This window comes from Neofelis nebulosa, chromosome 12 (assembly GCF_028018385.1).
Source record: "Neofelis nebulosa isolate mNeoNeb1 chromosome 12, mNeoNeb1.pri, whole genome shotgun sequence".
Taxonomy (NCBI): domain Eukaryota; kingdom Metazoa; phylum Chordata; class Mammalia; order Carnivora; family Felidae; genus Neofelis; species Neofelis nebulosa.
This window is the reverse complement of record NC_080793.1, coordinates 10,974,636-10,999,574: the sequence shown is the minus strand read 5'-3', so window position 1 is coordinate 10,999,574 and position 24,939 is coordinate 10,974,636. Positions and strand designations below refer to the sequence as shown.

Sequence of the window (24,939 nt, the reverse complement as noted above, 5' to 3'; positions counted from 1 at the left end):
CAAACTCAGACAAGCTAGAAGGACATAATCTCAAATAAGAAACAATGGTTATTTCTGAGTGGTGGGATCAGGGGGTTTATATTTTTCTTTTAGTGTTTTCCACAATGAATATGCATCATCCTACTTATTATCATGCATTACCAGTTTTAAACAAAGGCAATTCTTTTTCTTTTAATCAAGCTGCACCAAGAACCTCAAGCAGTTGGTAAAAATAGCTAAAAAGCTTCTAATCTGTCTAACTTAAAGTAGTTACTTTCCTTGGGATAATATCCTTTGAACTTCAAACAACATGGTCAGCACATACCAAAAAGAATGCCCATTTTCAATTTTGGAAACTGAAGTAAAATATTGAGTATTTTCAACTTTGGTCAATAATTATTTGTAGGCTTATTTTACAAGAAAAGAAATGGATTTAACTATTTAGAGGCCAAAAACACAGGAAGGACTTTGCTGAAATAGATAAGAAGGAACAAAAGTTTGACTGAGGAGGAAGAACAGCTGTTGCTAATCCAACTATTTACCCTTTGACCCTCTATCTGGCCAATAACTGAACAGTATCAATTGTTTTCCTGTATTATGTGCTGTTTACAATCCCTGAGAAGCATGAAAGGAATTAATAATTTAGCCTAGAAAGCTGACAGCCTTTATTGGGGAGCCCCTTGTCTGTGGGACAGAAATCAGAGCAAGTAGCTGTCCTAAAGTCATAGGTCCCTTTACTGTTCCTGTTTTATAGCCTAATTGGCCCCCAAACATAAATCAATTATTTCTCCTGTTTTAAGCAACAATGACTTCTATTCTCTAACTTCCCTTGTATCAAGTCAGTCCTTGTTCTCTTGAGTTTTACAACTACACGGTAAACATGATAGTTGAGGAAAAAACTCGGGGAGCAGGGCAGACTGGGGTTATTTGGAAACAGAAGCACAGAAAGGTTATGCTGTTTTGAACTTTTCTTGACCTTTGACTGCCCTTGTCCCTAGCTTATGCTAATGGGCAGGGTACAGAGATGCTTCTTGTAGAAATGAACTTAGCCTGAACCTGTGCCATAACATTGGACTCCAACAAGCCCAGGAATCATAAGAAGGCAGCCAGAGTGAGTGTGAACAGCTGCCCATATTCTAAGCCTGGCTACCCATCTGCTTTATCACAGAAAAAGTTAAAAAAAAAAAAAAAAAAAAAAAAAAAAAGCCATTTGAATTGGACAAAATCAGTTTTTCCTCATCTATTTCCAACACATCCCACCTGTTGTCCCAAACTTGCTGTCTACAGCTACTATCAACCACAATGGGAAATCAGCAACAATGGCATTTCCTGTTCCAAAAAACAGCTAGTATGAGCAGGCTTTCCCGTATCAGGAATTTGAAGGGTAGAGGAGACATTGGGGCCTCTCAATTCTAAAGAGGCATCACAGAGAAATCCCTATTGTCCTCAATCTAATGTGCAAAAGTCATGAGGCACTAACATAGGAGATGTTATTCCTTCCCAGTCAGAAGGCATGGAGTTTGCAATTTCAATATTCATAACCAACATAAGACAACACATACAGTCCATATGGTTTCCTATCACTTGGTAGGACTAGGCATGCTCATTTGAACTCCAAAGGGCTTAGACAGAGATGATAAATTTTTACTTTTGCTATTTGTTATTATACTATTATGTAATATTATGTTATAAAAGAGAGAGGAATAACAGAGAGAGAGAGAGGAATAAAATACTACTAACTTCACAAAGATAATTTGCGGATTATTGAGAATACTGACCACATAAGAACAATTTTTTTAAAACGATTTTTTTAGGTAACTCCTACTCTGCACTGATATATAAAATTATGATTCAGTATCTGTTCATTCTCATGGAATGCAGAGGTGTGTAAATCACCCTATCTGGCTAGAGATTCTATGCAGAAATGTTAAATGATTTAGGATTACTTGGCCCAAAAAGAAAATTCAATAATAATCTTAATGAGGACCTTTCCTGGAAGATGGGCATGAGGTATTTTCAACTGCTATTAAGTACAGGAAAGGAGAAGTTTGGGTATTATGTGCTAAATAGAGGTTTAAAAAAATGCTTTTTCAAATAATTCCAGACAAGTAAATACTTTCCAATAGACTGTTAATAGATGAGGACAGGATCTAGACTTATCTGTTTGTATACCCCTGGAGCCTAGAACTGAGCTTGAAGCAGAGAGAGCAGGCGATGTTTAACACAATTCTCAATTATCTAGCACATTTTATGTGCAGTTCTGTCTGAAAGATTTCAGGGCATCTCAATGTCCTTCCTAATGTTCAAAAATCCAAGAAAGGACCATGACTCAAGAATTTATATTTTCCTCCTCCTGAGTGAGGGCTATTCATAAGAGAAGGGCAAAGAGAAAATATTATGTTCACTCATAGATACTGGAATGTCAGGGCAAACAGCCTATACTACCTACAAAGCTGACTAAACTTTACGATTTCTAAAAAGACAATTCTATTTTCCTGGTGTTTGATTAGCATTGCAGGATTTATTTTGTCTTGCAATTACTAAGTATGAGTAAAACAGACATGAATTTTTATACTGTTAAAATGTATGGGAAAAATATAGGAAAAGGTCCACACCCTCAGAGAGCGGATATTAGCTAGGATGGTGAGAAGGTAAACTTTACCACTTACCTCAACAGCAGATTGGTGACAAAAAGCCAGTCTCGTGACCCTAAAAAGTACTCGAACTAGAAAAATAACTCTAGATAATCTCATGAATTCTCAAATCTGAATTATCATTTGACCTTTTGGCATTATAGAAGAATAAGGTCTTTACACCTGGATATTCCCATGTCCTATTTCTAATAGCTATAACCATATCCCAGAGTGGTGTATGCCACATTTTGAAAGCACTGGAAACACAGATGATTATCTATGATCAAGACAGAGTCCTGAAAAACATCATTTAATTAGAACTTGAAATGGTCACCCTTTTAATGTTAACTTTAATGTAGATAAAGGTGCTTTAGAAACTAAACTGTGGTACAAAGGTTATTGATTATAAATACCTAAACCAAGAAAAATCCCTCTTTTAAACCTCCTGCCACCCGTGTCATTTCAGAAGAAAAAAGAATTATGTCAAAGCTAGTCAATACTTTAGAAAAGTGGTTATGGCTATATGGTTGCATGTGTGCATAAATGAAAGCACAATTTTTGTTGTTGGTTTCATGGGAGGGTGGAGAACAAGGAAAGGAGATTAATATTAAATAGAAATTTTTAGCAAGCCAACTTTCTATTAAATGATTACATTTCTAGCCAATGAATAATATGAGAGGAAAATGAAAGCATAACTAGAAAAGATGCCCTCCTCATAATTATAAATCAAAGTGAAAGAAAATCTGAATCAATAAGGCCACCAATGACACCCTTAAGTTATACATTTAAAAGTACACATACACACATCCATTCTTACCCACAAACACTGGGAACATTCAGAACTTACTAGTGCCCGGGTCGAGCTCTGGCAATTCATCCTGACAAAAACCTGAAGAGAGAATAGGGAAAAAAGATTATGATTCATGAATTACTCTAAGAAGACTCAAAAATTCAGACTCAGAAGTCAAATTTGGTTTTGAATCCTACCTCTATTACATTTAGTTACTGTATATCCATCCCTCCCTGAGGCTCCATTTCATCATCATTATATTAAAAAAATGGAGAGAATAACAGCACTTACCACAAGGTACTGATGAGGAACGAGTAAGCATGCCAACGTTAGTTGGAATAAAAATTCACAGAAAGATTACAATTCATTAAGTATCAGTCATGCTCTACTTAATGTTATCAATTATTTTCCAAAAGAAAGCAAAATATACAAAATATGAGCTTATGACAAATATCAAATGGTAATTTCGCTTAAAATTTTCACAAATGATGAAAATTTACCTACACACACAAATAGAAGCAATTTTACATTAATAAGTATGCAGTTCAGGTCAGAATAAAGAACTCTAAAAGCACATTTCAGGCCCAAAATGTCTGAGCTACATTTGTCTGACTGGTGTGTAGCTAACACACTGAAGAGAAAAATCAGGCATAGTGAATAGCAAACACACTTTAGGTGTGCTATATACGTAGCCGATGCAAGTTTTTTTCCCTGGAACAACTGCTTACTTTCTCCAGTTTGTTTTCTACTCATCCTTAGTTTAAATGCCTCCTCAGAAAAGAGGTGCTTGGGTGGCTCAGTCAGTTAAGCATCTGACTTTGGCTCAGGTCATGATCTCATAGTTCATGAGTTCAAGCCCTGCCTGCATCAGGCTCTGTGCTGATGGTGAGGAGCCTGCCTAGGATTCTCTCTCCCTCTCTCTCCACTCCTCCCCCACTCGCATGTGCATATAATTATAATATTTATATATAATTATATATAATATAATTATAATTATTAATTTATTATTAATAAATAAAATAAGATTATCTCCTCAGAAAAACTTCTCTTGCCTCCTGTACCCTTGTCTCACACACGAGGTCAAAGCACCCTATTATAATTATCTATAACACTTTGTGCATTCATCAAGACATTACTTGTATCAAGAAATTACGTGTTCAATGTTTGATTTCACCATGAGACAACGTGTTTGTTCTATAGGAGAAGGGACCTGGCCTGTCTTGTTCACAACTGTAGCTGAATTACTTCACAAGCCTAGCACAAAGCTGTTCAGTAAGTATCAACTATAGTATCTCTACGGTTAATTTAAAAATAATGAAGCAAAACAAACAAACAAAAAACACATTTTTTTTTTTTTTTTTAAAGGGGGTTCCTGGGTGGCTCCATTGGTTCAGCATCTGACTTTGGCTCAGGTCATGATCTCACAGTTCATGGGTTCAAACCCCACGTCAAGCTCTCTGCCAAACAGCTCAAAGCGTGGAGCCTGCTTTGGGTTCTGTGTCTCCCTCTCTCGCTCTGCCCCACCCCACCTCGTGCTCTGTCTCTGTCTCTTTCAAAAATAAACATTAAAAAAAAAATTATTTTTTTTTTTTTTTAAATAACGGAGCAATGGGGCACCTGGGTGGCTCAGCAGGTTAAGCATTCGACTCTTGATCTCAGCTTAGGTCATGGTATCATGGTTCATGAGATCAAGCCCTGCAACGTTGGGCTCGTGCTCACAGGTCGAAGTCTGCTTGGGATTCTCTCTCTCCTGTTCTCTCTTTCCCTCCCCCTACTTGTGCACGCACGAATGCTCGCTCTCTCTCTCAAAAAACAAATAAACATTCAAAGAGGAATAAATAAAAAAATACCTGCCTCCTCCACGACATAATGAGCTCTTCAAGGTTAGGAACCATGCTATAACCATCTGTAGAGCTGCTTCTATGCCCAGAACAGTTGCCAATACATTATGGATGGTGCTCAAATGCAGGATGAACTAAACGGAAAACACATCCCTACCTCTGGATCACAGTCACAGAATTAGAAAATCTAAGTCTAGAATGAAGTGTGGAAGGTCTGAATATGGAAATCTGATCTGAACAGCAGAGATTGGAAGTTGCTGAAAGTGGCTAAGATGACTGAGAAGGTTCACCTCAAAGCAACTTCAAAGCCTTTCTATATACATAAAGGCGATGGGAATCAGAAAAGCTGTCGAGAGATGCAAGGTAATAAGCAAATAACTCATCTTTACACATGAGTTAAATATACAACATCCTGCCAGAAGTGAAACTGAGAATAAGCATTCACTTAATATAAGCTGACTCGAAAACAGGACAAAAGCATGGGAAGGCAGGGTTAGAAGTTAGAAGATCTCTCCTAAATTCTTTTGGTTTAGTGATAATGACTTCAGGCAAGACACTCCTTATTCTGGACCTCAGATTCTGAACCTTAGAGAACTATACTAAAAGTCTCAAGAAAGGATAAAACTTAATACATTTTCTGAAAGCAAACGTTATTCTGAAATCAAAGTGACTAGATCAAACACAAAGAGGGTGACTAAAAAAAAAAAAAAAAAAAAAAACCAAACAAAGAAAATACTAAGAAAAATCATTAGGGGCACCGAGATGGCTCAGTCAGTTAAGCATGTGACTTTGCTCAGGTCATGATCTTGCAGTTCGTGGGTTCAAATCCTGCATCAGGCTCTGTGCTAACACCTCGGAGCCTGAAGCTTGCTTTGGATTCTGTGTCTCCCTCTCTCTCTCTGCCCCTTCGCCACTTGCACTCTGTCTCTCTCTCTCTCTCAAAAATAAACATTAAAAAAAATAATTAAAGCAGACATCTATTGCTTTTATCTGCCTAGCAACCACTCCCCTCTTCTGTTAATGGCATCCTAATTTTTCTTTGAAGACTTACCCTTTCACACTCTCAGTCTATATAATCCAAGTAGGATTAATCCTAACCTCCTATAAATTGGAATTAACAACAGTACCTACCTTATAAATCTGTTAAAAGGGATAAATGCAATAGTCCTTGTAAAGGCTTTGCATGGTACTTGACAAAGTCAGAACTCAACCTATGTGAGCTACTACTAAATAATCCCTAGGGCCCATCCAATTCAGTGCTGTCAGTGGTAGCAAAAAGTAGTTTACAGCAGAACTATTGACCCATTCATGACTTCACCCTCAAAGACCTGGGATGGAACCCTAATGTCACTTCAGTTACTTGCTGTGATTCTTGAACCTTTTAATATTTTGAGCCTATAAAGTGCTTGATGCAGTGATTCCAGATACATGCTACCTCCCAAGGAAAGAAGGACTCTTTATATTTGTCCTAAAACAAATTCCTCCAATGGTCACAAGAATTATGGATTTCAGTAACTATACCTACATTCTTTCCATCCAGCCCTGAGGCCATTGGCTAATAATGCTGTCTTTGGTTTTAAAGATCACCACTAATGCAGAAGGCCTTAGGAGATAGGTAAAACAATGTTAATCCTATCTCCTGAGAACAAGTCAATGGAATGGCTAGATCTGGCTACCATTCCCAGAGTCTTGCCCAGATTCTCAGCAACCAGATCTAGCTAGCAAAATGATTCTTAGCTAGAAGAATTCAAACCACTGCTAGAAGTAACCCCGATATGTGTTCAGGTCATTCAACACAATGGCAAATGATAGGAGTTTTTCAGTAAAAAACAGACTCCTAAGTCACATAAATACACCAACATACCCCCAAAACCATCTGCCTCACAGAATAGAACACATTAAACAAATAAGGAAATGTTCTGAGAAATCTAAGGTCTTTGGTTACTGACTCAAATTGTTTTAAAAAGGGACAGACAATCCAAGGTCACTGGAATGATCCTAAATAAATAAATAAGGACAAAAAAATACAGATTAGTTCCTCAGAGCATATATATACCAAGTCAGTGTTCTCACAAGCAATCTGAAATTTAGTGCAAAGCTTATACTGACTTACCATGGTTTAATTTAGAAAACAGATGCACAGTGAAATGGGCACGGGTCTGAGTTAAGAGTTAGATTCAAATCCCACATTCGCCGCTGTTTTTGTTTACTTAATTACCGTAGGCCTATTTCCCGAAAGGGGTATAAAAATAATCATCTTGTTAAAATGTCACAAGATTTACATAAATTTCCTACTTTGTGGCAAGTGATCATCAATAAGTGGCTCTAAGTCTAATGATTTTCTTTAATACAAAAGAAGATCCAGTTGATAAGCTTTTCTCCAATAGGCATTTGGGGAAAAGAAAAAGATCAGTGACTCCTCAGTCTATGGTTAGAGAGACGAATTAAAACGTTACTGATATTTTTCCTTAGTTACCATTTTGACTCTAAAACCATGTATTTACCATAACAGAATCCTAAATAAAAGTATCCCTTTTTACCCAAATGTAAACAAACAAAAGCTACGGGTAATGCCAGTAAATTAATTCAAGCCTGAAAACAGTAGTTAATTGTAATCATAATATGTCTTTTACAAAATCAAGTTAAATATTACTCTAGGAATATTTTTATTTAACTTATGAAGGCAGCATGGTGCAAGAGACCTGGATATTGGTCAGGACCATTCACCTGGTCTATTTTGAAGTCTCAGCAGTGCACAGGCAAAATTAAGGCAAGGCTCTTAACAGGTAAAATTCTATAATTCTAATCAAACACCGTATCTATCCCCAAAACAGAAAAAATGTAGATCCTTAATGATCTGCCTACCACTTCAACTTTATTTCTTGCTTCTCACCCCATTCCACCCAACAGTATACACTCCATCCACACAGTACTACATTGTAGCTCCCTAAATTCAACATGCTCTTTAGTTTCTCGGCCTGAGCCCTCTCTTACCATTCTGATGTCAAGGCTCAGGTCAGGTCTCTAATCCTATCCCCTCCTCCCAGACATACTCAAGTCCAGGTTAGGCCCTACAGACACAATGACTGAACCTATAAGCTTCTCCCGGACCTCTGAAGAAGAGAAAGGGGAAAACTGGCTTCAAAATCCAAGAAACAAACAAACCAGACCTGAAAATACTGAATTAAATATTAAATAAGAGATCTGATGTATTTTTTACCCAGTCAACTGCAATTCAAGTTCTACACATTGTTTTAAAAGTCAGATATGAAATGAAATGGGGCTCCCAGAAGGAAGTCAGGGGTCTAAATGGGCTTTGAAATTGCTCTAATTTCAACCAGGAAACTAAAAGCACAAGGAATTTTTAAAAAATTAAAAAAAAAAAAAAAAAGAACTTTTTGGGAGTAACCAACATAAACATGGCAAACCATCCACAGTTTCTTAAATTCTAGGAACTCTTCCCATTCTTTCAAGGTTCTTGCCCAACTCCATCTTCTAGGCTCCTTTTGGTACAATGAACAGATTGGACAGAGGTTGAGAAAAATGCGGGTTTTTTTTTTTTTTTTTTTTTTTTTGGTGGGCAGGGGGTGGGTGTAAACAAACATTAGCTGGTCAGACCATGGCCTGCCCTACAACCAGATTTGCAACCTGTAAGCTAACCCCAGAGCTAAACAGATACTGAAACACTTTTCTTTGGATTGGCTGAGCCTTAAATTCACATCTGCCTCTTTGCTCTCTATCCAGTGAGTGTGGTGCCACTTGGGCCATTAGCTTTTGTTTCTCACAGGCAACCTGACAAACCATACTTCAGAAATAATAGAAAATGCTTTTGCATGCAGGGACAGAGCACCACAGGTCCACACAGCAAAAGATGGCTGGCAGAGCTTCAAGTGTTATTTCCCTTTCTCCACCTACAAATGTCAAGGTTACATTTTTAAAACTATAAAGAAAACAATGCCTTTTTCCTAATGTAATTTTAATGTGAAATCTTAAGGGCAAAAAAACAGTAGGGGGAAGGGAAGCCAAAGATTCTCAATTATATAACCTATTGTACCCACATATTTGCTCAGCTTAAATATTGCTTCCAAGAAGTATCTACATTTCTATGGAAACATTAATAACTTCCATCTAATCAACCTGCATCACCTTTCATACAGTTTTTCAGGCTTCTAGCTTTGTAATTACAGCCTTGAAACCAGGCTGAAGGCAGAAAAGCTAGCCCAATATGATGACATTTCAATTTTACAACATTTAAAAAAAATAACAACAGTACACACAGGTTCAAGGCTGTGGCTCCAGAATCAGAAGGTGAAAACAGTTTAGAAGGCCGTTCAGTCTGAGGAGTTAGAGGTCACTAGTGTTTCTATGGAAATATAGTACAGGCATTTCTCAGAAAACTGCATGTACTGATGAGCCTCTGACATTTTTCATTTACAATTTCTGGTTCTCTAAAGTAACAAAAAGGATTACTGATAATTGTTCATTCAGCCTAGAGGTTAAAGAAATTTCAAAATGTGTACATATAAGAAAATATGTAAAATAATCTGTCAGTTGCCATTTAATGAATCTTTACTATATGCCAGGCAACGGCTTCGTGTTTTGCATGAATTTGTACTGAAAGTAGCTACTATTTTATCTCCATCTTTTTTTTCAATGTTTATTTTGTATTTTGAGAGAGAGAGAGAGAGAGAGACAGAGTACAAGCGGGAGAGGGGCAGAGAGAGAGGGAGACATAGAATCTGAAGCAGGCTCCAGGCTGTCCGCACAGAGCCTGATGTAGGGCTCAAACCCACGAACAGTGAGATCATGATCTGAGTCCAAGTCTGACGCTTAACTGACTGATCCACCCAAGTGCCCCTTATCTCCATCTTATAGATTTAAAGAGATTATGGAACTCTGTTACTTTTTTTTTTTTTTAATATATGAAGTTTATTGTCAAATTGGTTTCCATATAACACCCAGTGCTCATCCCAAAAGGTGCCCTCCTCAATACCCATCACCCACCCTGCCCTCCCTCCCACCCCCCATCAACCCTCAGTTTGTTCTCAGTTTTTAAGAGTCTCTTATGCTTTGGCTCTCTCCCACTCTAACCTTTTTTTTTTTTTTTCTCCTTCCCCTCCCCCATGGGTTTCTGTTAAGTTTCTCAGGATCCACGTAAGAGTGAAACCATATGGTATCTGTCTTTCTCTGTATGGCTTATTTCACTTAGCATCACACTCTCCAGTTCCATCCACGTTGCTACAAAAGGCCATATTTCATTCTTTCTCGTTGCCACGTAGTATTCCATTGTGTATATAAACCACAATTTCTTTATCCATTCATCAGTTGAGGGACATTTAGGCTCTTTCCATAATTTGGCTATTGTTGAGAGTGCTGCTATAAACATTGGGGTACAAGTGCCCCTATGCATCAGTACTCCTGTATCCCTTGGATAAATTCCTAGCAGTGCTATTGCTGGATCATAGGGTAGGTCTATTTTTAATTTTCTGAGGAACCTCCACACTGCTTTCCAGAGCAGCTGCACCAATTTGCATTCCCACCAACAGTGCAAGAGGGTTCCCGTTTCTCCACATCCTCTCCAGCATCTATAGTCTCCTGATTTGTTCATTTTGTCCACTCTGACTGGCGTGAGGTGATATCTGAGTGTGGTTTTGATTTGTATTTCCCTGATAAGGAGCGACGTTGAACATCTTTTCATGTGCCTGTTGGCCATCCGGATGTCTTCTTTAGAGAAGTGTCTATTCATGTTTTCTGCCCATTTCTTCACTGGGTTATTTGTTTTTTGGGTGTGGAGTTTGGTGAGCTCTTTATAGATTTTGGATACTAGCCGGAACTCTGTTACTTTTTATGGAAGGAGTGACAAAAGATAAACAAAACAACTTGTATTCAGAGCAGTCTGGCTAATAAAATCCTACCTTTGCACAGTATGTGCTTTGCAACAGCCAGATAGAAGGGAATTTGCCATTATTTCAAAGAATAAACCCTGACATTCCCACAACAGCAGGGACCCAGAGTCCAAGAAGAAACCCACATCTTAGATGGGTCCACTTAGAAAGTTCCTCTTGAAGAATTCAAGATATCCATGTCAGAAGCAGCTAGAGTAACTTCACCAACCAAGCCAAAACCAAAATATAAAACTTTAAATGAATGAATAATTAGGCAAGAATTAGATCCTTTTGAAATATTTTTAGTTAAGTCCCAGCAACAGTAGGGAGAGTGGCGGAGATTTCTTTGTTCATTGTCATTTCAAAGACTAATTGAAGAAAAGTCTTACAAAGGAGTTTGTTTGAACATGGTCAGAAAGCTTTTGAGATCATCTTAAAAAGTACTCCATACCATCCTCAACAGATGGTTTGATGGAACAGAAGTCAGCTCTGTTCGAGAAATCCATTAGTGAGAAGCATCAAAAGATGCCCCACAAGCAAAAGAATGTACCTTTTCCTTATTCTCCTTGAAAACACCATATGAAAATAGAACAGGGGCACCTGGATGGCTTGGTTAAGCTTCCAACTTTGGCTCAGATATATATATCTAGATATATATATATATATATATATACACATAGATAGATAGATAGATAGATCTAGATAGATAGATAGATAGATAGATAGATAGATAGATAGATAGATAGATAGATATGAAATAGGGGCACCTGGGTGGCTCAGTCAGTTAAGTGACTGACTTCGGCTTGGGTCATGATCTCAACGTTTCTTGAGTTCAAGCCCTGTGTTGGTTGGGCTCTCTGCTTTCAGCGCAGAGCCCACTTCAGATCCTCTGTTTCCCTCTTTCTCTGCTCTGCCCCTCCTCCGCTCACACGCATTCTCTCTCAAAAATAAACATCTTAAAAAAATGTAAAATTATACTCCCAGGATGAGTTCAGCTATTCTGATACATACATACATACATGAAAAAGCACATTTTAGTCTATTTTATCCCAGTGATTATCTCTAAGTATGGGAACTATGGCTGATTTTTTCCCCCTCCATTCTACTTTTCTGATTGAAAATAGTTCTTATAAACAAAAAATGTACATTAAAAAAAAATCCTAAGAACAAAATAATTTGACTAAATTCTCTAAAACTGACCACTTAAATTGAAGGAAAAAAACCTACCATTCTCTAAATGACTTTTAAATTACTTTTTATTAGAAACACAATTCTGGTTGGGCACCTGGGTGGCTCAGTTGGCTAATTGTCTGACTCTTGATTTCGGCTCTGGTCATGATCTAACCGTTTGTGAGTTCGAGCCCCACCTCGAACAGTGTGGAGCCTGCTTGGGATTCTCATTCTCTCCCTCTCTCTCTCTGTTCCTCCCCAGCTTGTGCACTCACGTGCTCTCGCTCTCTCTCTCTCTCTCTCTCTCAAAATAAATAAACTTAAAAAAAAAATAAAAGAAACACAATGCTGGGCACTGATCTTTCTGACATACTCGCCATTAATGCCTAAAGCTCAGAACCATCTCTCCTCTCCCAGCTTCAGAAATCCATTGTGTGACAACAAAAAGATAAAACATCTTTAACCTTTCACCCCAGGATCTTTCAAACCTGAAGCAAATCTAGTTAATCATATCGATGAAATAACCTGAAAAGAAAAATTTAAAACTATTCAAACTTTAAGTCAAGATAAAACAGCAACAACCAACATATGTTTATAGCACTACATAAATACAAAGGATACTTCAGTAATAGGATTAAAGGTAGAAAGTTCCTTCTGCTTCTTAGATGCTAAACTTTCCTACATCCTAAAATTAAATTCAACACTTACTTAGCAATCTCAATGTATAGGGGCACTGTGCTAGAGTATATGAGAGATACAAAGATGAATAAAGCTGGCTACCCCTAGATTCTTACATCTAAAAAGGAAAATAGATAACTGACTGTATACAAGGAATTATGAAGCAATGTCCTAATGGAGAAACTAGCAGCAGTGACCAAACACACTTATTTCTTCGTAGGGGGAAAACTGGAAAACACTCTGATGGCAAGTGGAATTTGCATCAGGCTAGTCAGGAAGGAAAGGGAGAATGTAAATACAGATCGTCAACAATATTCAGTAAGCCATGTATATCTTTTAGATGGCCTTACCCACTCTACTGGCAAATATTTCCCCCAGAGGTAGTCATATCCTAACAGATGAAGATTATATACGTCCTGTCTGACCTGTTCTTCCTTAAATGAAGTCAAGAGGACAAGAAGGGCTTATCTCAACACACAAGCTAACCTTTCATCCTGGGTTGGATGGTCTCATTCACACACATTTTCACCTATACTTCCCAAAAGATAACCCCCAAACTTTCTATTTCAGATGAGACTGTTCTCCTAAAACACAGACCCATCTAGCCTAATGCCTAATAGCAATATCTACCAGGATGCCCCATAGGCTCCAACAAATTCAACTTGTTGAATTGAACCTTTTCTCTTTGAAGCCTGCTTCTTCTGTGTTCCCATTCCTGTACCAAGTTCCAGATACCACCAACTCTCAACCCCTAAGCCAAAGATCCCCAAGGACTCCTCCATCCACTCTACCATCCTTCTCACTTCCACTTTACCATCCTTCTCCCTCCCATCCCCACCCCAATTAACCTAACAATCACCAAAGCATTTTCATTCTTACTCAAATCCTCAAAGACCTAGTTCAAGCTTTTCACCATGCCAGAGTCTTAAACTATTGTAACTGTTTTCTCTGGTACCTTTCTTTTCTCACTTCCTAGAACTTAGATTTCCTAATCCACTTGAAATTCCTCTGTTGGTTCCCTATTTTCAACTCCTTAGCATGACATTCACAGCCTTAAGTTACTGAAAAGTTACTTTTTGCAACCTTTATTTCCCTGACATCCTAAAGCTCAAAAAGGGTAAAAATACATAAATTCCTATTTCCAAACTCTCTTTATAAAGAGATTTTAAAAAATTGTCCATACCACTTTGATATTAAAGCAATTTCCTAATATTAAGACATCAATAAAGTGATACACAATGGAGGCAAGACACCTAACATCAACCCTGCTCTGGTATTACTTCCTCCGTACTCCACTTTCTCTGCAGTATGAGGAGGAGGGAGGTCTGACCAGTTATCTTTTCTCCTTTGCTTTAATATTTATTTTACTTTTGAGAGAGAGAGAGAGACAGACAGACAGACAAAGCATGAGTGGGGGAGGGGCAGCAAGAGAGGGAGACACAGAATCTGAAGCAGGCTCCAGGCTCTGAGCCGTCAGCACAGAGCCCAACATGGGGCTCGAACCCACAGACCATGAGATTATGACCTGAGCCGAAGTCAGACACGTAACCAACTGGGTCACCAGGCACTCCTGGCAATTTTCTTAATATTCCCATCAACTCTACAAAAGTTGGCAGTTTTATGTACTAGGGGGCACAAATCATATAATGTTGAATTTCAGGGGTTGCCAAGATTCTTAGATTTTTTTTTCTTACCATAGAAGGAACCTTATAGTTACCATCCCACCCTTGCCCCCATTTTACAGAAGGGAGCAGCTCTATAAAGGGAGTACCATCTGCAGCAGCTCTCTGTGATTTAAACACTAATCGGGGCGCCTGGGTGGTTCAGTCGGTTAAGTGTCTGACTTTGGCTCAGGGCATGATCTCACGGTTCGTGAGTTCAAGCCCCGTGTCACATTCTGTGCTGACAGATCAGACTGGAGACTGCTTTCGGATTCTGTGTCTCCCTCTCTCTCTGCCCCTCCCTCACTCTCTCTCTCTCTCTCTCTCTCTCTCTCTCAAACATAAAGAAACATTAAAAAAATTTTTTTTAATAAACACTAATCATGGTCCTAAAGACTTTACAATTTTCTTTTTTTTAATATTTATTTTCTGAGAGACAGAGCACCAGCGGGGGAGGAGCAGACAGAGAGGAAGACATAGAATCTGAAACAGGCTCTAGGCTCCGAGCTGTCAGCACAGAACCCAACGTGGGGCTCGAACCCACGAACCGTGAGATCATGACCTGAGCCAAAGTCGGGCACTTAACTGAGCCACCAAGAGGCCCCAAGACTTTATAATTTTTGTAATCTAAAAATGGAAACAATAATAGTAGATACATATCATAAGGCTGTTGAGAAGATTAAATGAAATTAAAAAATTTTTAAAGCACTCAAGATACTATTTGGTGCATAGTAAATACTCAATAAGGAGTAGCCATCATCATCATAGTTGGTAAGTGAAGTCGTTCTGATCTTTGCTTTCCAAACCTCAAATACAAGTACACTTGGAAAACAGACTTCTTTATTAAAAAATGCAAACCACTCTGAAGCAGCTCTAGGGAAATTGTTCCATTCTATACATACATAGGGAATAGAGCCTTTTATTAAGTCATCACTCAGCACTATCACTGAGATACTGGCTTCTTGATGAAGCTACAGCATTCATGTGAAAACTGACCTGTAGGTCAACCATTCAGATCTCAGATCACCAGACGAATGAAAAAAATGACTGGGGCATGTTTAAGAGCCACAGATACTAGTCTACCCTGTTCCACTAAAATCACACTGCACTTGTATAATGCATGCACACTTATAGTTTTTGATACCTGTTATAAATTCTATCAGCTTAGAGGTAAAATTCCTCTTCTGGCATTATCATGCATTAGCATTAGCAGAAACATAACATTAAAGTAGCATTCTTACTTCCATTTATCTCACAACTAAGTGAAATACTGAGAACTTAAGGCTTCCAGAGTAAGAGCCCATTATTTGGTATACAGCTGTTCTGATCTAACATTAGCAATCCTCTCTCTGAATATGCCTCACATTCCTGAATAAGTCAAAATGACCACAATATTCAGAAGCAAGTACTGGCTAACCATGTCAAATGAGAAGAGCATATCTGTAAGGTCAACAAGGCAGAATGAAATACATGCTGACCTGGAAACTGAAGCTGTGTAGATACACTGGTTACTTACAGTCCCTATCACGTTAGACTTCATGTTTTTAGTTCACATTATTCACTTTTTATCTTGTTTCAAATGGTACTTAAGTAGCCTAATGCTATTTTGCTTTACTTCCTAAAAGACATTAAGTATTAAAATGCCCTCCCATTACACAGAGATCTGCTTCTGTGTCACATGCCCAGGGCCAGCATTGCCTCCCCAGTGGCAAGGATCTGCCCTAAACCCCACAACACCTTTCTTCAATACCACAGACTGACTTTGGATTTTGTTCTTTTCTCTGGAAACACATAAAGATACCTTTAAAAAAAACAAAAACAAAAACAAAAAAACATGACCAGTTAAGAAAAAAAAATTTTTTTAAGCAAGTAATTTTCCAAGAGCAAGAGCATTCCTATCCCCATGCCTAAAAGTGAAGGACGCAGTACTCTGAATTTTGGTTTGAACTTTTGCATCCACCATTAAAGGAATGTCTTCTAAATATTAGACTCGTTAAGGTACAAATGACCCTTAGGATCCTCTTCTACCAGAAACTAGTGCTGAAATTCCAAGAGTATGTATGAGTTCTGGAATTAGACCTGGATTTGAATCCCATCTCTCATTGACAAGGCCAACTCACATTAACTGCTTTCAGTTCTCTCATCTGCAAAAATGACAATAATAATGTCATTTCCCTTGTAAGACTGCTGTACATAATTAGCACCAGGTGAGCACACAAGAAACAGTTTAAGAAATAAATGGCCGGGGCGCCTGGGTGGCTCAGTCCATCCAACTCTTGGTTTCAGCTCAGGTCATGATCTCACAGTTTGTGAGTTCCAGCCCTGCGTCGGGCTCTGCACCGGCAGCGTGGAGCATGCCTGGGATTGATTCTCTGTCTCCCTCTCTCTAAAAATTAAGTAAACCTTAAAAAATTTATTTTTAAAAAAGAAAGAAATGGCAATCCCTTAACTACAATATTTTCAGGAAAGACAATGGTCATAAACTAAGTACTAACTGAGCTAATTTTACACATGAATAGTTACTAAATCACAATTCAGATAAGAAATCAGTTTGAGACAAAGTTTTCTTTTTAACGGGAAGAACACAAATAGTTCAGTGTATATTCTAGACATGAGAGAAATCAAGTTTTTGTTATTTAAATTTTAACTGGTAAAATTCTAGATTAGAGCACATTGAGTTTTATAGTAAAATTTCAAACTCTTTGGTCTGAAGTTTCCATTACTTCATATGCCAAAGTATGGTGACAAATCTTGCCCTGGGCTAAGCTCTAGGTTAAAACCCCGGATTCAAAGTGTCACAGAGAAGTGAATCATGTATTTTGGTTTATGCCAACTATTAGAAAATTTTCATTAAAATATCCACTGAACCAATATTGGCCTGCCATACACTACACCAGTCTGGCCCCTGGGATTAGAGACCTATTAAGAATAAGTTTCACAAGATCATTTATCAAGAATCTATAGTAAATATTCTAAGATAGTATACAACGTAAAGTACAATAAAAGATACAAGAAAGTCAAGTCAAAATAAACTTCGTGAAGAACTCTTATCCTAGATTTGTATGTTATCATAACAATGATTTCTAAGAAAATTCCTTGTAATTTCTTCCCAAGCACAAAATGTTTCCATGAAGAATTTTAAAGATGTTATTTAAAATATTTCAAAACCAAATATTTTTCTTGTATAATAACTAGTGGAACAAACTTTTTCAACAATAGGATTACAGAATTCCTTTTGTAGCAATTGGCACAATACAAAATTAAATAAGAGAAAAAAAGGTATTAGAAAGTTTTTCTTAGGAAACAATCAACAAAACTAAAAGGCAACCGACGGAATGGGAGAAGAGATTTGCAAATGACATATCGAATAAAGGGTTAGTATCCAAAATCTATCAAGAACTTACCAAACTCAACACCTGAAAAACAAGTAATCCAGTGAAGAAATGGACAGAAGACATGAATAGACACTTTTCCAAAGAAGACATCCAGATGGCCAAGAAATACATGAAAGATCTATGAAATCTTTGAAATTTCTTGAAAGAAATTTCTTGAATCTATGAAATTTCTTGAAAGATCAAGAAATACATGAAAGACAAAATACATGAGCTCAACGTTGCTCATCATCAGGGAAATACAAATCAAAACCAAAATGAGATACCACCTCACTCCGGTCAGAGTGACTAAAATTAACAACTCAGGAAACAACAGATGTTGACAAGAATGTGGAGAATTGGGAACCCTCTTGCACTGTTGGTGGGAATGCAAACTGGTGCAGCCACTCTGGAAAACAGTATGGAGGTTCCTCAAACACTTAAAAATAAAATTACACTATGACCCAGCAATAGCACTACTAGGAATTTATCCAAAGGATCTAGGAGTGCTGATTCATAGGGGCACATGTATCCCAATGTTTATAGCAGTGTTATCACAAATAGCCAAATTATGGAAAGAGCCCAAATGTCCATCAACTGATGAATAAAGATGTGGTTTATACATACAATGGAATACTACTTGGCAATGAGGAAGAATGAAATCTTGCCATTTGCAACAACGTGGATGGAACTGGAGGGTATTATACTAAGTAAAATAAGTCAGTCAGAGAAAGACAGATATCGTGTTTTCACTCATATGTGGAATTTGAGAAACTTAACAGAAGACCATGGGGGAAGGGAAGGGGAAAAAAACAGTTTCAAACAGAGAGGGAGGCAAACCACAAGAGACTCTTTTTTTTTTTTTTTAATTTTTTTTTTTAACGTTTTTTATTTTATTTTTGGGACAGAGAGAGACAGAGCATGAACGGGGGAGGGGCAGAGAGAGAGGGAGACACAGAATCGGAAACAGGCTCCAGGCTCCGAGCCATCAGCCCAGAGCCTGACGCGGGGCTCGAACTCACGGACCGCGAGATCGTGACCTGGCTGAAGTCGGACGCTTAACTGACTGCGCCACCCAGGCGCCCCCCACAAGAGACTCTTAAATACAGAGAACAAACTGAGGATTAAGTGGTGGGGGATAGGTGATGGGCATTGAGGAGGGCACGTGTTGGGACAAGCACTAGGTGTTCTACGTAAGCGATGAATAATGGGAATCTACTCCTGAAGCCAAGAGCACACTGAATACATTGTATGTTAGCTAACTTGACAATAAACATTTTTAAAACAAAAATAATTTTTTCTTAGACAGTTTCAGAAACAAATAAAAATCAAATTAAAATGTAAACAATCTTTTGGGGTGCCTGGCTGGCTCAGTCAGTGAAGTGTGCAACTCTTGGCTTTGGGGTTGTGGATTCGAGCTCCACATTGGGTGTGGAGATTACCTGAAAATAAAATCTTTAAAAAATAAAATTAAAAAAATAAGATGTAAACCATCTTTTTAAATTTTTTAAATTTTATTACTACGTTTTTTCAGAGAAAGAGCGCTCATGCAACAGCTCAAGCAGGAGAGGAGCAAAGGAAGAGGAAGAGAGAATCCCAAGTAGGCTCCATGACCAGAGTAGAGCCAGACACGGGCTTGATCTCACCACCATGAGATCATGACCTGAGCCGAAGTCAACAGTCAGACTCTTGTTGGTGGGAATGCAAACTGGTACAGCCAGTAAATGAGCCACCCAGGAGTCCCAACAATCTTTTTAAAATGGAATTTTAAAAATTCAAACCATAGTCTAGACTCCAGTTATAACAGTTATATCAAGACCTATTGTCTCCATTGCAACATAATGCAATAAAATGTTAATTAAACTTATAATTAAGGTAAATGTAAATTACAAAACTACAAAAAACAGGGCACCTGCGTGGCTCAGCCGGTTAAGCGTCTGACTTCAGCTCAGGTCATGATCTCATGGTTTGTGAGTTCAAGCCCCGAATCAGGCTCTCTGCTGACAGCTCAGAGCCTGGAGCCTGCTTCGGATTCTGTGTCTCCCTATCTACCCCTCCCCCACTTTCACTCTGTCTCTCAAAAATAAATAAACATTTAAAAAAAATTTTTTTAACAAAACTACAAGAGACAAAAATCAAAGAAACTGCCTTTTAGTGCACTTGAGATAACAACTATTTCAAAATAGAATCGGGCGAGGATGTGGAGAAACGGGAACCCTCTTGCACTGTTGGTGGGAATGCAAACTGGTGCAGCTGCTCTGAAAAACAGTGTGGAGGTTCCTCAAAAAATTAAAAATAGAACTACCCTATGACTCAGCAATTGCACTGCTAGGAATTTACCCAAGGGATACAGGAGCGCTGATGCATAGGGGCACTTGTACCCCAATGTTTATAGCAGCACTTTCAACAATAGCCAAATTACGGAAAGAGTCTAAACATCCATCAACTGATGAATGGATAAAGAAGATGTGGTTTATATATACAACAGAATACTACTTGGCAACAAGAAAAAATGAAACCTGGCCATTTGCAGCAACGCGGATGGAACTGGAGGGTATTATGCTAAGTGAAATAAGTCAGTCAGAGAAAGACAGATACCATATGTTTTCACTCATATGCGGATCTTGAGAAACTTAACAGAAGACCATGGGGGAGGGGAAGAGGAAAAAAAAGTTACAGAGAGGGAGGGAGGCAAACCATAAGAGACCCTTGGATACTGAGAACAAACTGAGGGTTGATGCGGGGTGGGGGAGAGGGGAAACTGGGTGATGGGCACTGAGGAGGGCACTTGTTGGGATGAGCACTGTTGTATGGAAACCAATTTGACAATAAATTATACTTAAAAAAACTGCTGGCAGCATCTTTTTTTAAACTTACTTTTCCAACATTATCTAATTAGGAGTCAAGGGAAGATTTATGATATCTTTCTATTTACTACAATAACTACTTTCTGTAGGGATACAGGTACTACAAAAGTACTGTATACTGTATATCCAACTTCTACAATCCAATAAGCACCAAAAAATGCAATGTTCAGAGAAAGACCTGAGTTCCTTAAGATGAAATCCTATCTCATAGCAGTTAAACAAATAAACAAAAAATCAGAAAAATGCCATCTAAAATCTTCTGAATTCTCCTAGAGGATGGAGAAGAAAAGAAGAAGGATGAAAGGGTAGGAATGAGAGAAGGAAAGGGGAGAAGAAGGGTGCCGACACAAGTCAGGTCTGTGGACTAGAGGTTCAACTTCAAACAAATGTCCTCCCCGCAGTTTACTCATATGGAAAATGAGCGCACCATCACCTACGTCAGTGTTTCCCAAAGTGAAGAAATCACTAGAAGATTTTAAGTGGCACAAACAAGAAAGCATTTTAAAACATTCTAAAGTTGTTTGTTACCTTTTCAATTCTATTTCAATCCTTCCTTCTAATTACATCAGAAGAAAAACTTTAATTTAGTACTAAGTTTGTCCACTGCCTCTCTAATGCTTGCTAATCTCCCTAACAAAGACCTGATCAGAAAGACTTGGGCAGACAACATCTTAGCTAAAATTTAACACAATATTATTTTCATTACATTTCTTTTTACTATTACCTTCTATTTATGGCAAATAATTTTCCTTTTAATAATTACAAAATTTCCTTTTAAAATAAACTTTGGGTTGCAAAGTATTTAATTATACAATATTTAAAATAGTAAATAAACAATTTATTAGGAAATGACAAAAATGATGATGATAATATAAGAAAGACTGAAGCCTGGAAAACACTGGTTTGGTGGAGTAGTGGTATAAGTAGTGGTGAGTTATTTTCAACTCTAAACCTCAATTAACTCATCTGTAATATGGGACTATCACCACCTATCAAAGAAAAGTTGGGGAAAGAATTACATTACAGAGTTTAGTACAGTGCCTGGCACACATTGAGCACTCAACAATCATTTCTTCCCTTCCTTTAAGGATATTACCAGAAAGCCTTTTTAAAGACCTCTAGAGAGGCTTGGGGTAGGGGTTGGGGAAGCCAGGCTTCCTAAGTATTAGAGACAAGAGCATTTGCTCCCAAGATCCTCCAGGGACCTGGCCTTGCTTTTTGCCCTGACAAGGCTGCAGTTTACTCTCTAAGGCTCATAATTCTAGTTACAAATGACTAGGAATAAAGTGTTTCAGGAAAGTGGTACATATCTTAAATCAATGAGAAGTCAGACCCCAAAGAGTACTAAAGGCAAGGCCATTTTAGAACAGATGTTCAAGCTAAAAGAAGGTATTTCATTTGGACAAATTCAACAATGCTATAATGGGAGAAGTCACTAGGTAGTCCTAGTGACTTGATAAACCAGATTTGATCACTTCATCATTTGCTAGTGTCCAACTAGAGCCCACAGGTGAGAAAATGGGGGGGGGGGGGAGGGATTCCAGTTCTGAGAAGTGCTTTGAGAAAAGGAATACCAACAGAGCACCTGCTAAAGTCAAACCACACTGTGTAATAATAGACACTTTATATATATATATATATATATACACACACACATATACATATATACATATATGGCCTAATTTCTCCAAACACACCTATGTAGGTAGTTCCAAGTCAATTTACCAGATGGCCAAATCTCCCAATAGCCAAATCTCTAAATTTACCCAAAATTTGTTTTAACCATTTAGACAGTTTATAACAGTTCATATAAATGGGACAGTTTAATTAGCTTTTAAATATTTTTACCAAATTTAGATTGACAGGATAGCAGCATTCTCAAGAATGTTCAATCTGTCTCTACTCCAGCTCTCTGCTGCTGGGGCTACAAAGAAACTAGGGCAGAGAGGGGACCTCTGCTGGTGGAAAGATATAGCCTGGTCTGGGCTGCAGGTGATGGGGGAAGAGAGGAGGTATAGGAAAAGGGGGAGGATAGGGGGGAAAATGGTAGGAGAGCAATTAAGGAGAGTGATGATAAATTCTTTAAGTTCTACAAATGAGATTCAGCAAATTGATTTTTATTGAATTACCTACTGGGTGAATTGGACATTTGGCAAACAAGTTTCAATCACTTGGATTTTGGTGAACCAGCTTGCCTACCTATGAAGTAGATGGTCTTAACCTTACTTACAGATAAGTAAATTGAGAAATGTTAAATAACTTCCCTGAAGTAACATAGCTACACTCTAGGTTCTCACACACTGCATCATTTCATTCACCAGTAATCTGGTGTGTGGTGATCCTAACGTTCTTTCACCACCATTACCTTCCAAAATCCCCACAAAAGTAGTTAAGACAGGATTTAAAGCCAGGTCTAACTCCAAAGCTCATGCTCTAACACACCTACTCTTATCACTACATCACAATAGTTCACGGAAATCATTTTTAATTGCCAATGCAGTTTGTCTACCATACCACAATTCTTACTCTACCCTTTTCTGCAAGAACTTCTATCTGCTATTCAGAGATTGAGTGGCAGTGTTACCAGACTAAGTTGGAATAATTCCAAGCAGAAGTTAGAAGTTTCGAGATCTTATTATTTAGTCTGGAAAACTTTATTACTCATATGATTTCAGATAAAATTTTAAATAATGGCAATTGCTTGAGAATCCCCATTACCATCTTTAAGGATCCCAGACTGGCAATCCCTGCTGTACATTATAACCTTTCCTTTCATTCTCCCTCCCTCCCTCCCTCCCTCTCTCTCTCTCTCTCACACACACACACACACACACAATTTTATGATCAATTTTTTTAAGTTCATTTATTTATTTTGAGAGAGAGTGAGAGCCTAGAAAGAATGTCAGCACAAGTAGTGGCAAAGAGAGAGGGAGAGAGAGAATCCCAAGCAGGCTCTGTGCTGTCAGTGCAGAGCCCCATGAGGGGCTCAAATCCACTAACCGTGAGATCATGACCTGAACCAAATCCAAAAGTTGGACACTTAACCGATGGAGCCACCCAGGTACCCCTATGATCATTATTCTGAACAAAGTGTAGGCTAGTCTCCCTAAATAAATATAAGAACAAAAATAATCCTAAAATCTGTAAGATCTATATAAGACATTAATGCTTGCTCAAACTATTTCCCTTATGGCTGGACTCTTCAGGGATGTATCACATTTATGATGCCAGGAGACATGTCACCCCACCAACTGATGCATAAAACTTAACAGCAACAATTTCAAGTTTCCTTCTATCAATAAAATGGTAGTTCAAGGCTCTCTAAACAACTAAAAATGTATTCTGCCCTTTTTATTTAGCAGAAAAATTCTCTATTCATAGATTTTATGATATGGCCCATTATATAAAGCACTTTTAAAATATCAATATATGATATTACACTGCCTGAGTATAATCAGAAACTTACTAACAAAGTTCCCACTCCTGTAAAATATTTCAAGACCCAATTACACTGTTACTTTTAAAAAGCATTAAACACTTGTTCTGATTTCCCATTGGGTTCAAACGTCTCTTTGATATTAAGATGTAGGGGAACAGATCTTTTTAAATTTTTCTTAATGTTTATTTCTGAGACAGAGAGAGCACGAGTGGGGGAGGGGCAGAAAGAGAGAGAGAGACACACACACAGAATCTGAAGCAGGGTCCAGGCTCCGAGCTGTCAGCACAGAGCCCGACGTGGGGCTCGAACTCACAGACTGCAAGATCATGACCTGAGCCGAAGCCAGACTCTCAACCGACTGAGCCATCCAGGCGCCCCGGGAACAGATCCTCTAACAAATCTGAATATCACAAACTGACAGTTTGAAAAATGCCACCCTACCTCCAATCTTTTCAAGTACATATTTTAAATGCTCAATGAAGAGATGACAAACTTAATTTTTTTCAAGTCCATTCCAGGCCTCTTTTTTGCACTTTAATAGTGGTTCGTATTTCTCATCTTCAATGTACACTACACAAGGCCACCTTTAATGTTTTTAGCAAACAGAATGTGATTCTTCCTAATC

General features: G+C 38.1%; 1 protein-coding gene across 3 annotated transcripts in view; it reads right to left on the bottom strand.

Annotated features, from left to right (window-relative positions):
- NR6A1 (nuclear receptor subfamily 6 group A member 1) overlaps positions 1–24,939 on the bottom strand; it is a 234,421-nt gene that overhangs the window by 195,262 nt on the left and 14,220 nt on the right. For all 3 annotated transcript variants that reach the window (XM_058694158.1, XM_058694161.1, XM_058694159.1), the window contains exon 2: positions 3,460–3,501. In XM_058694158.1, coding sequence (XP_058550141.1) covers positions 3,460–3,501 — 42 coding nt within the window. The remainder of the gene's footprint in view (positions 1–3,459; positions 3,502–24,939) is intronic.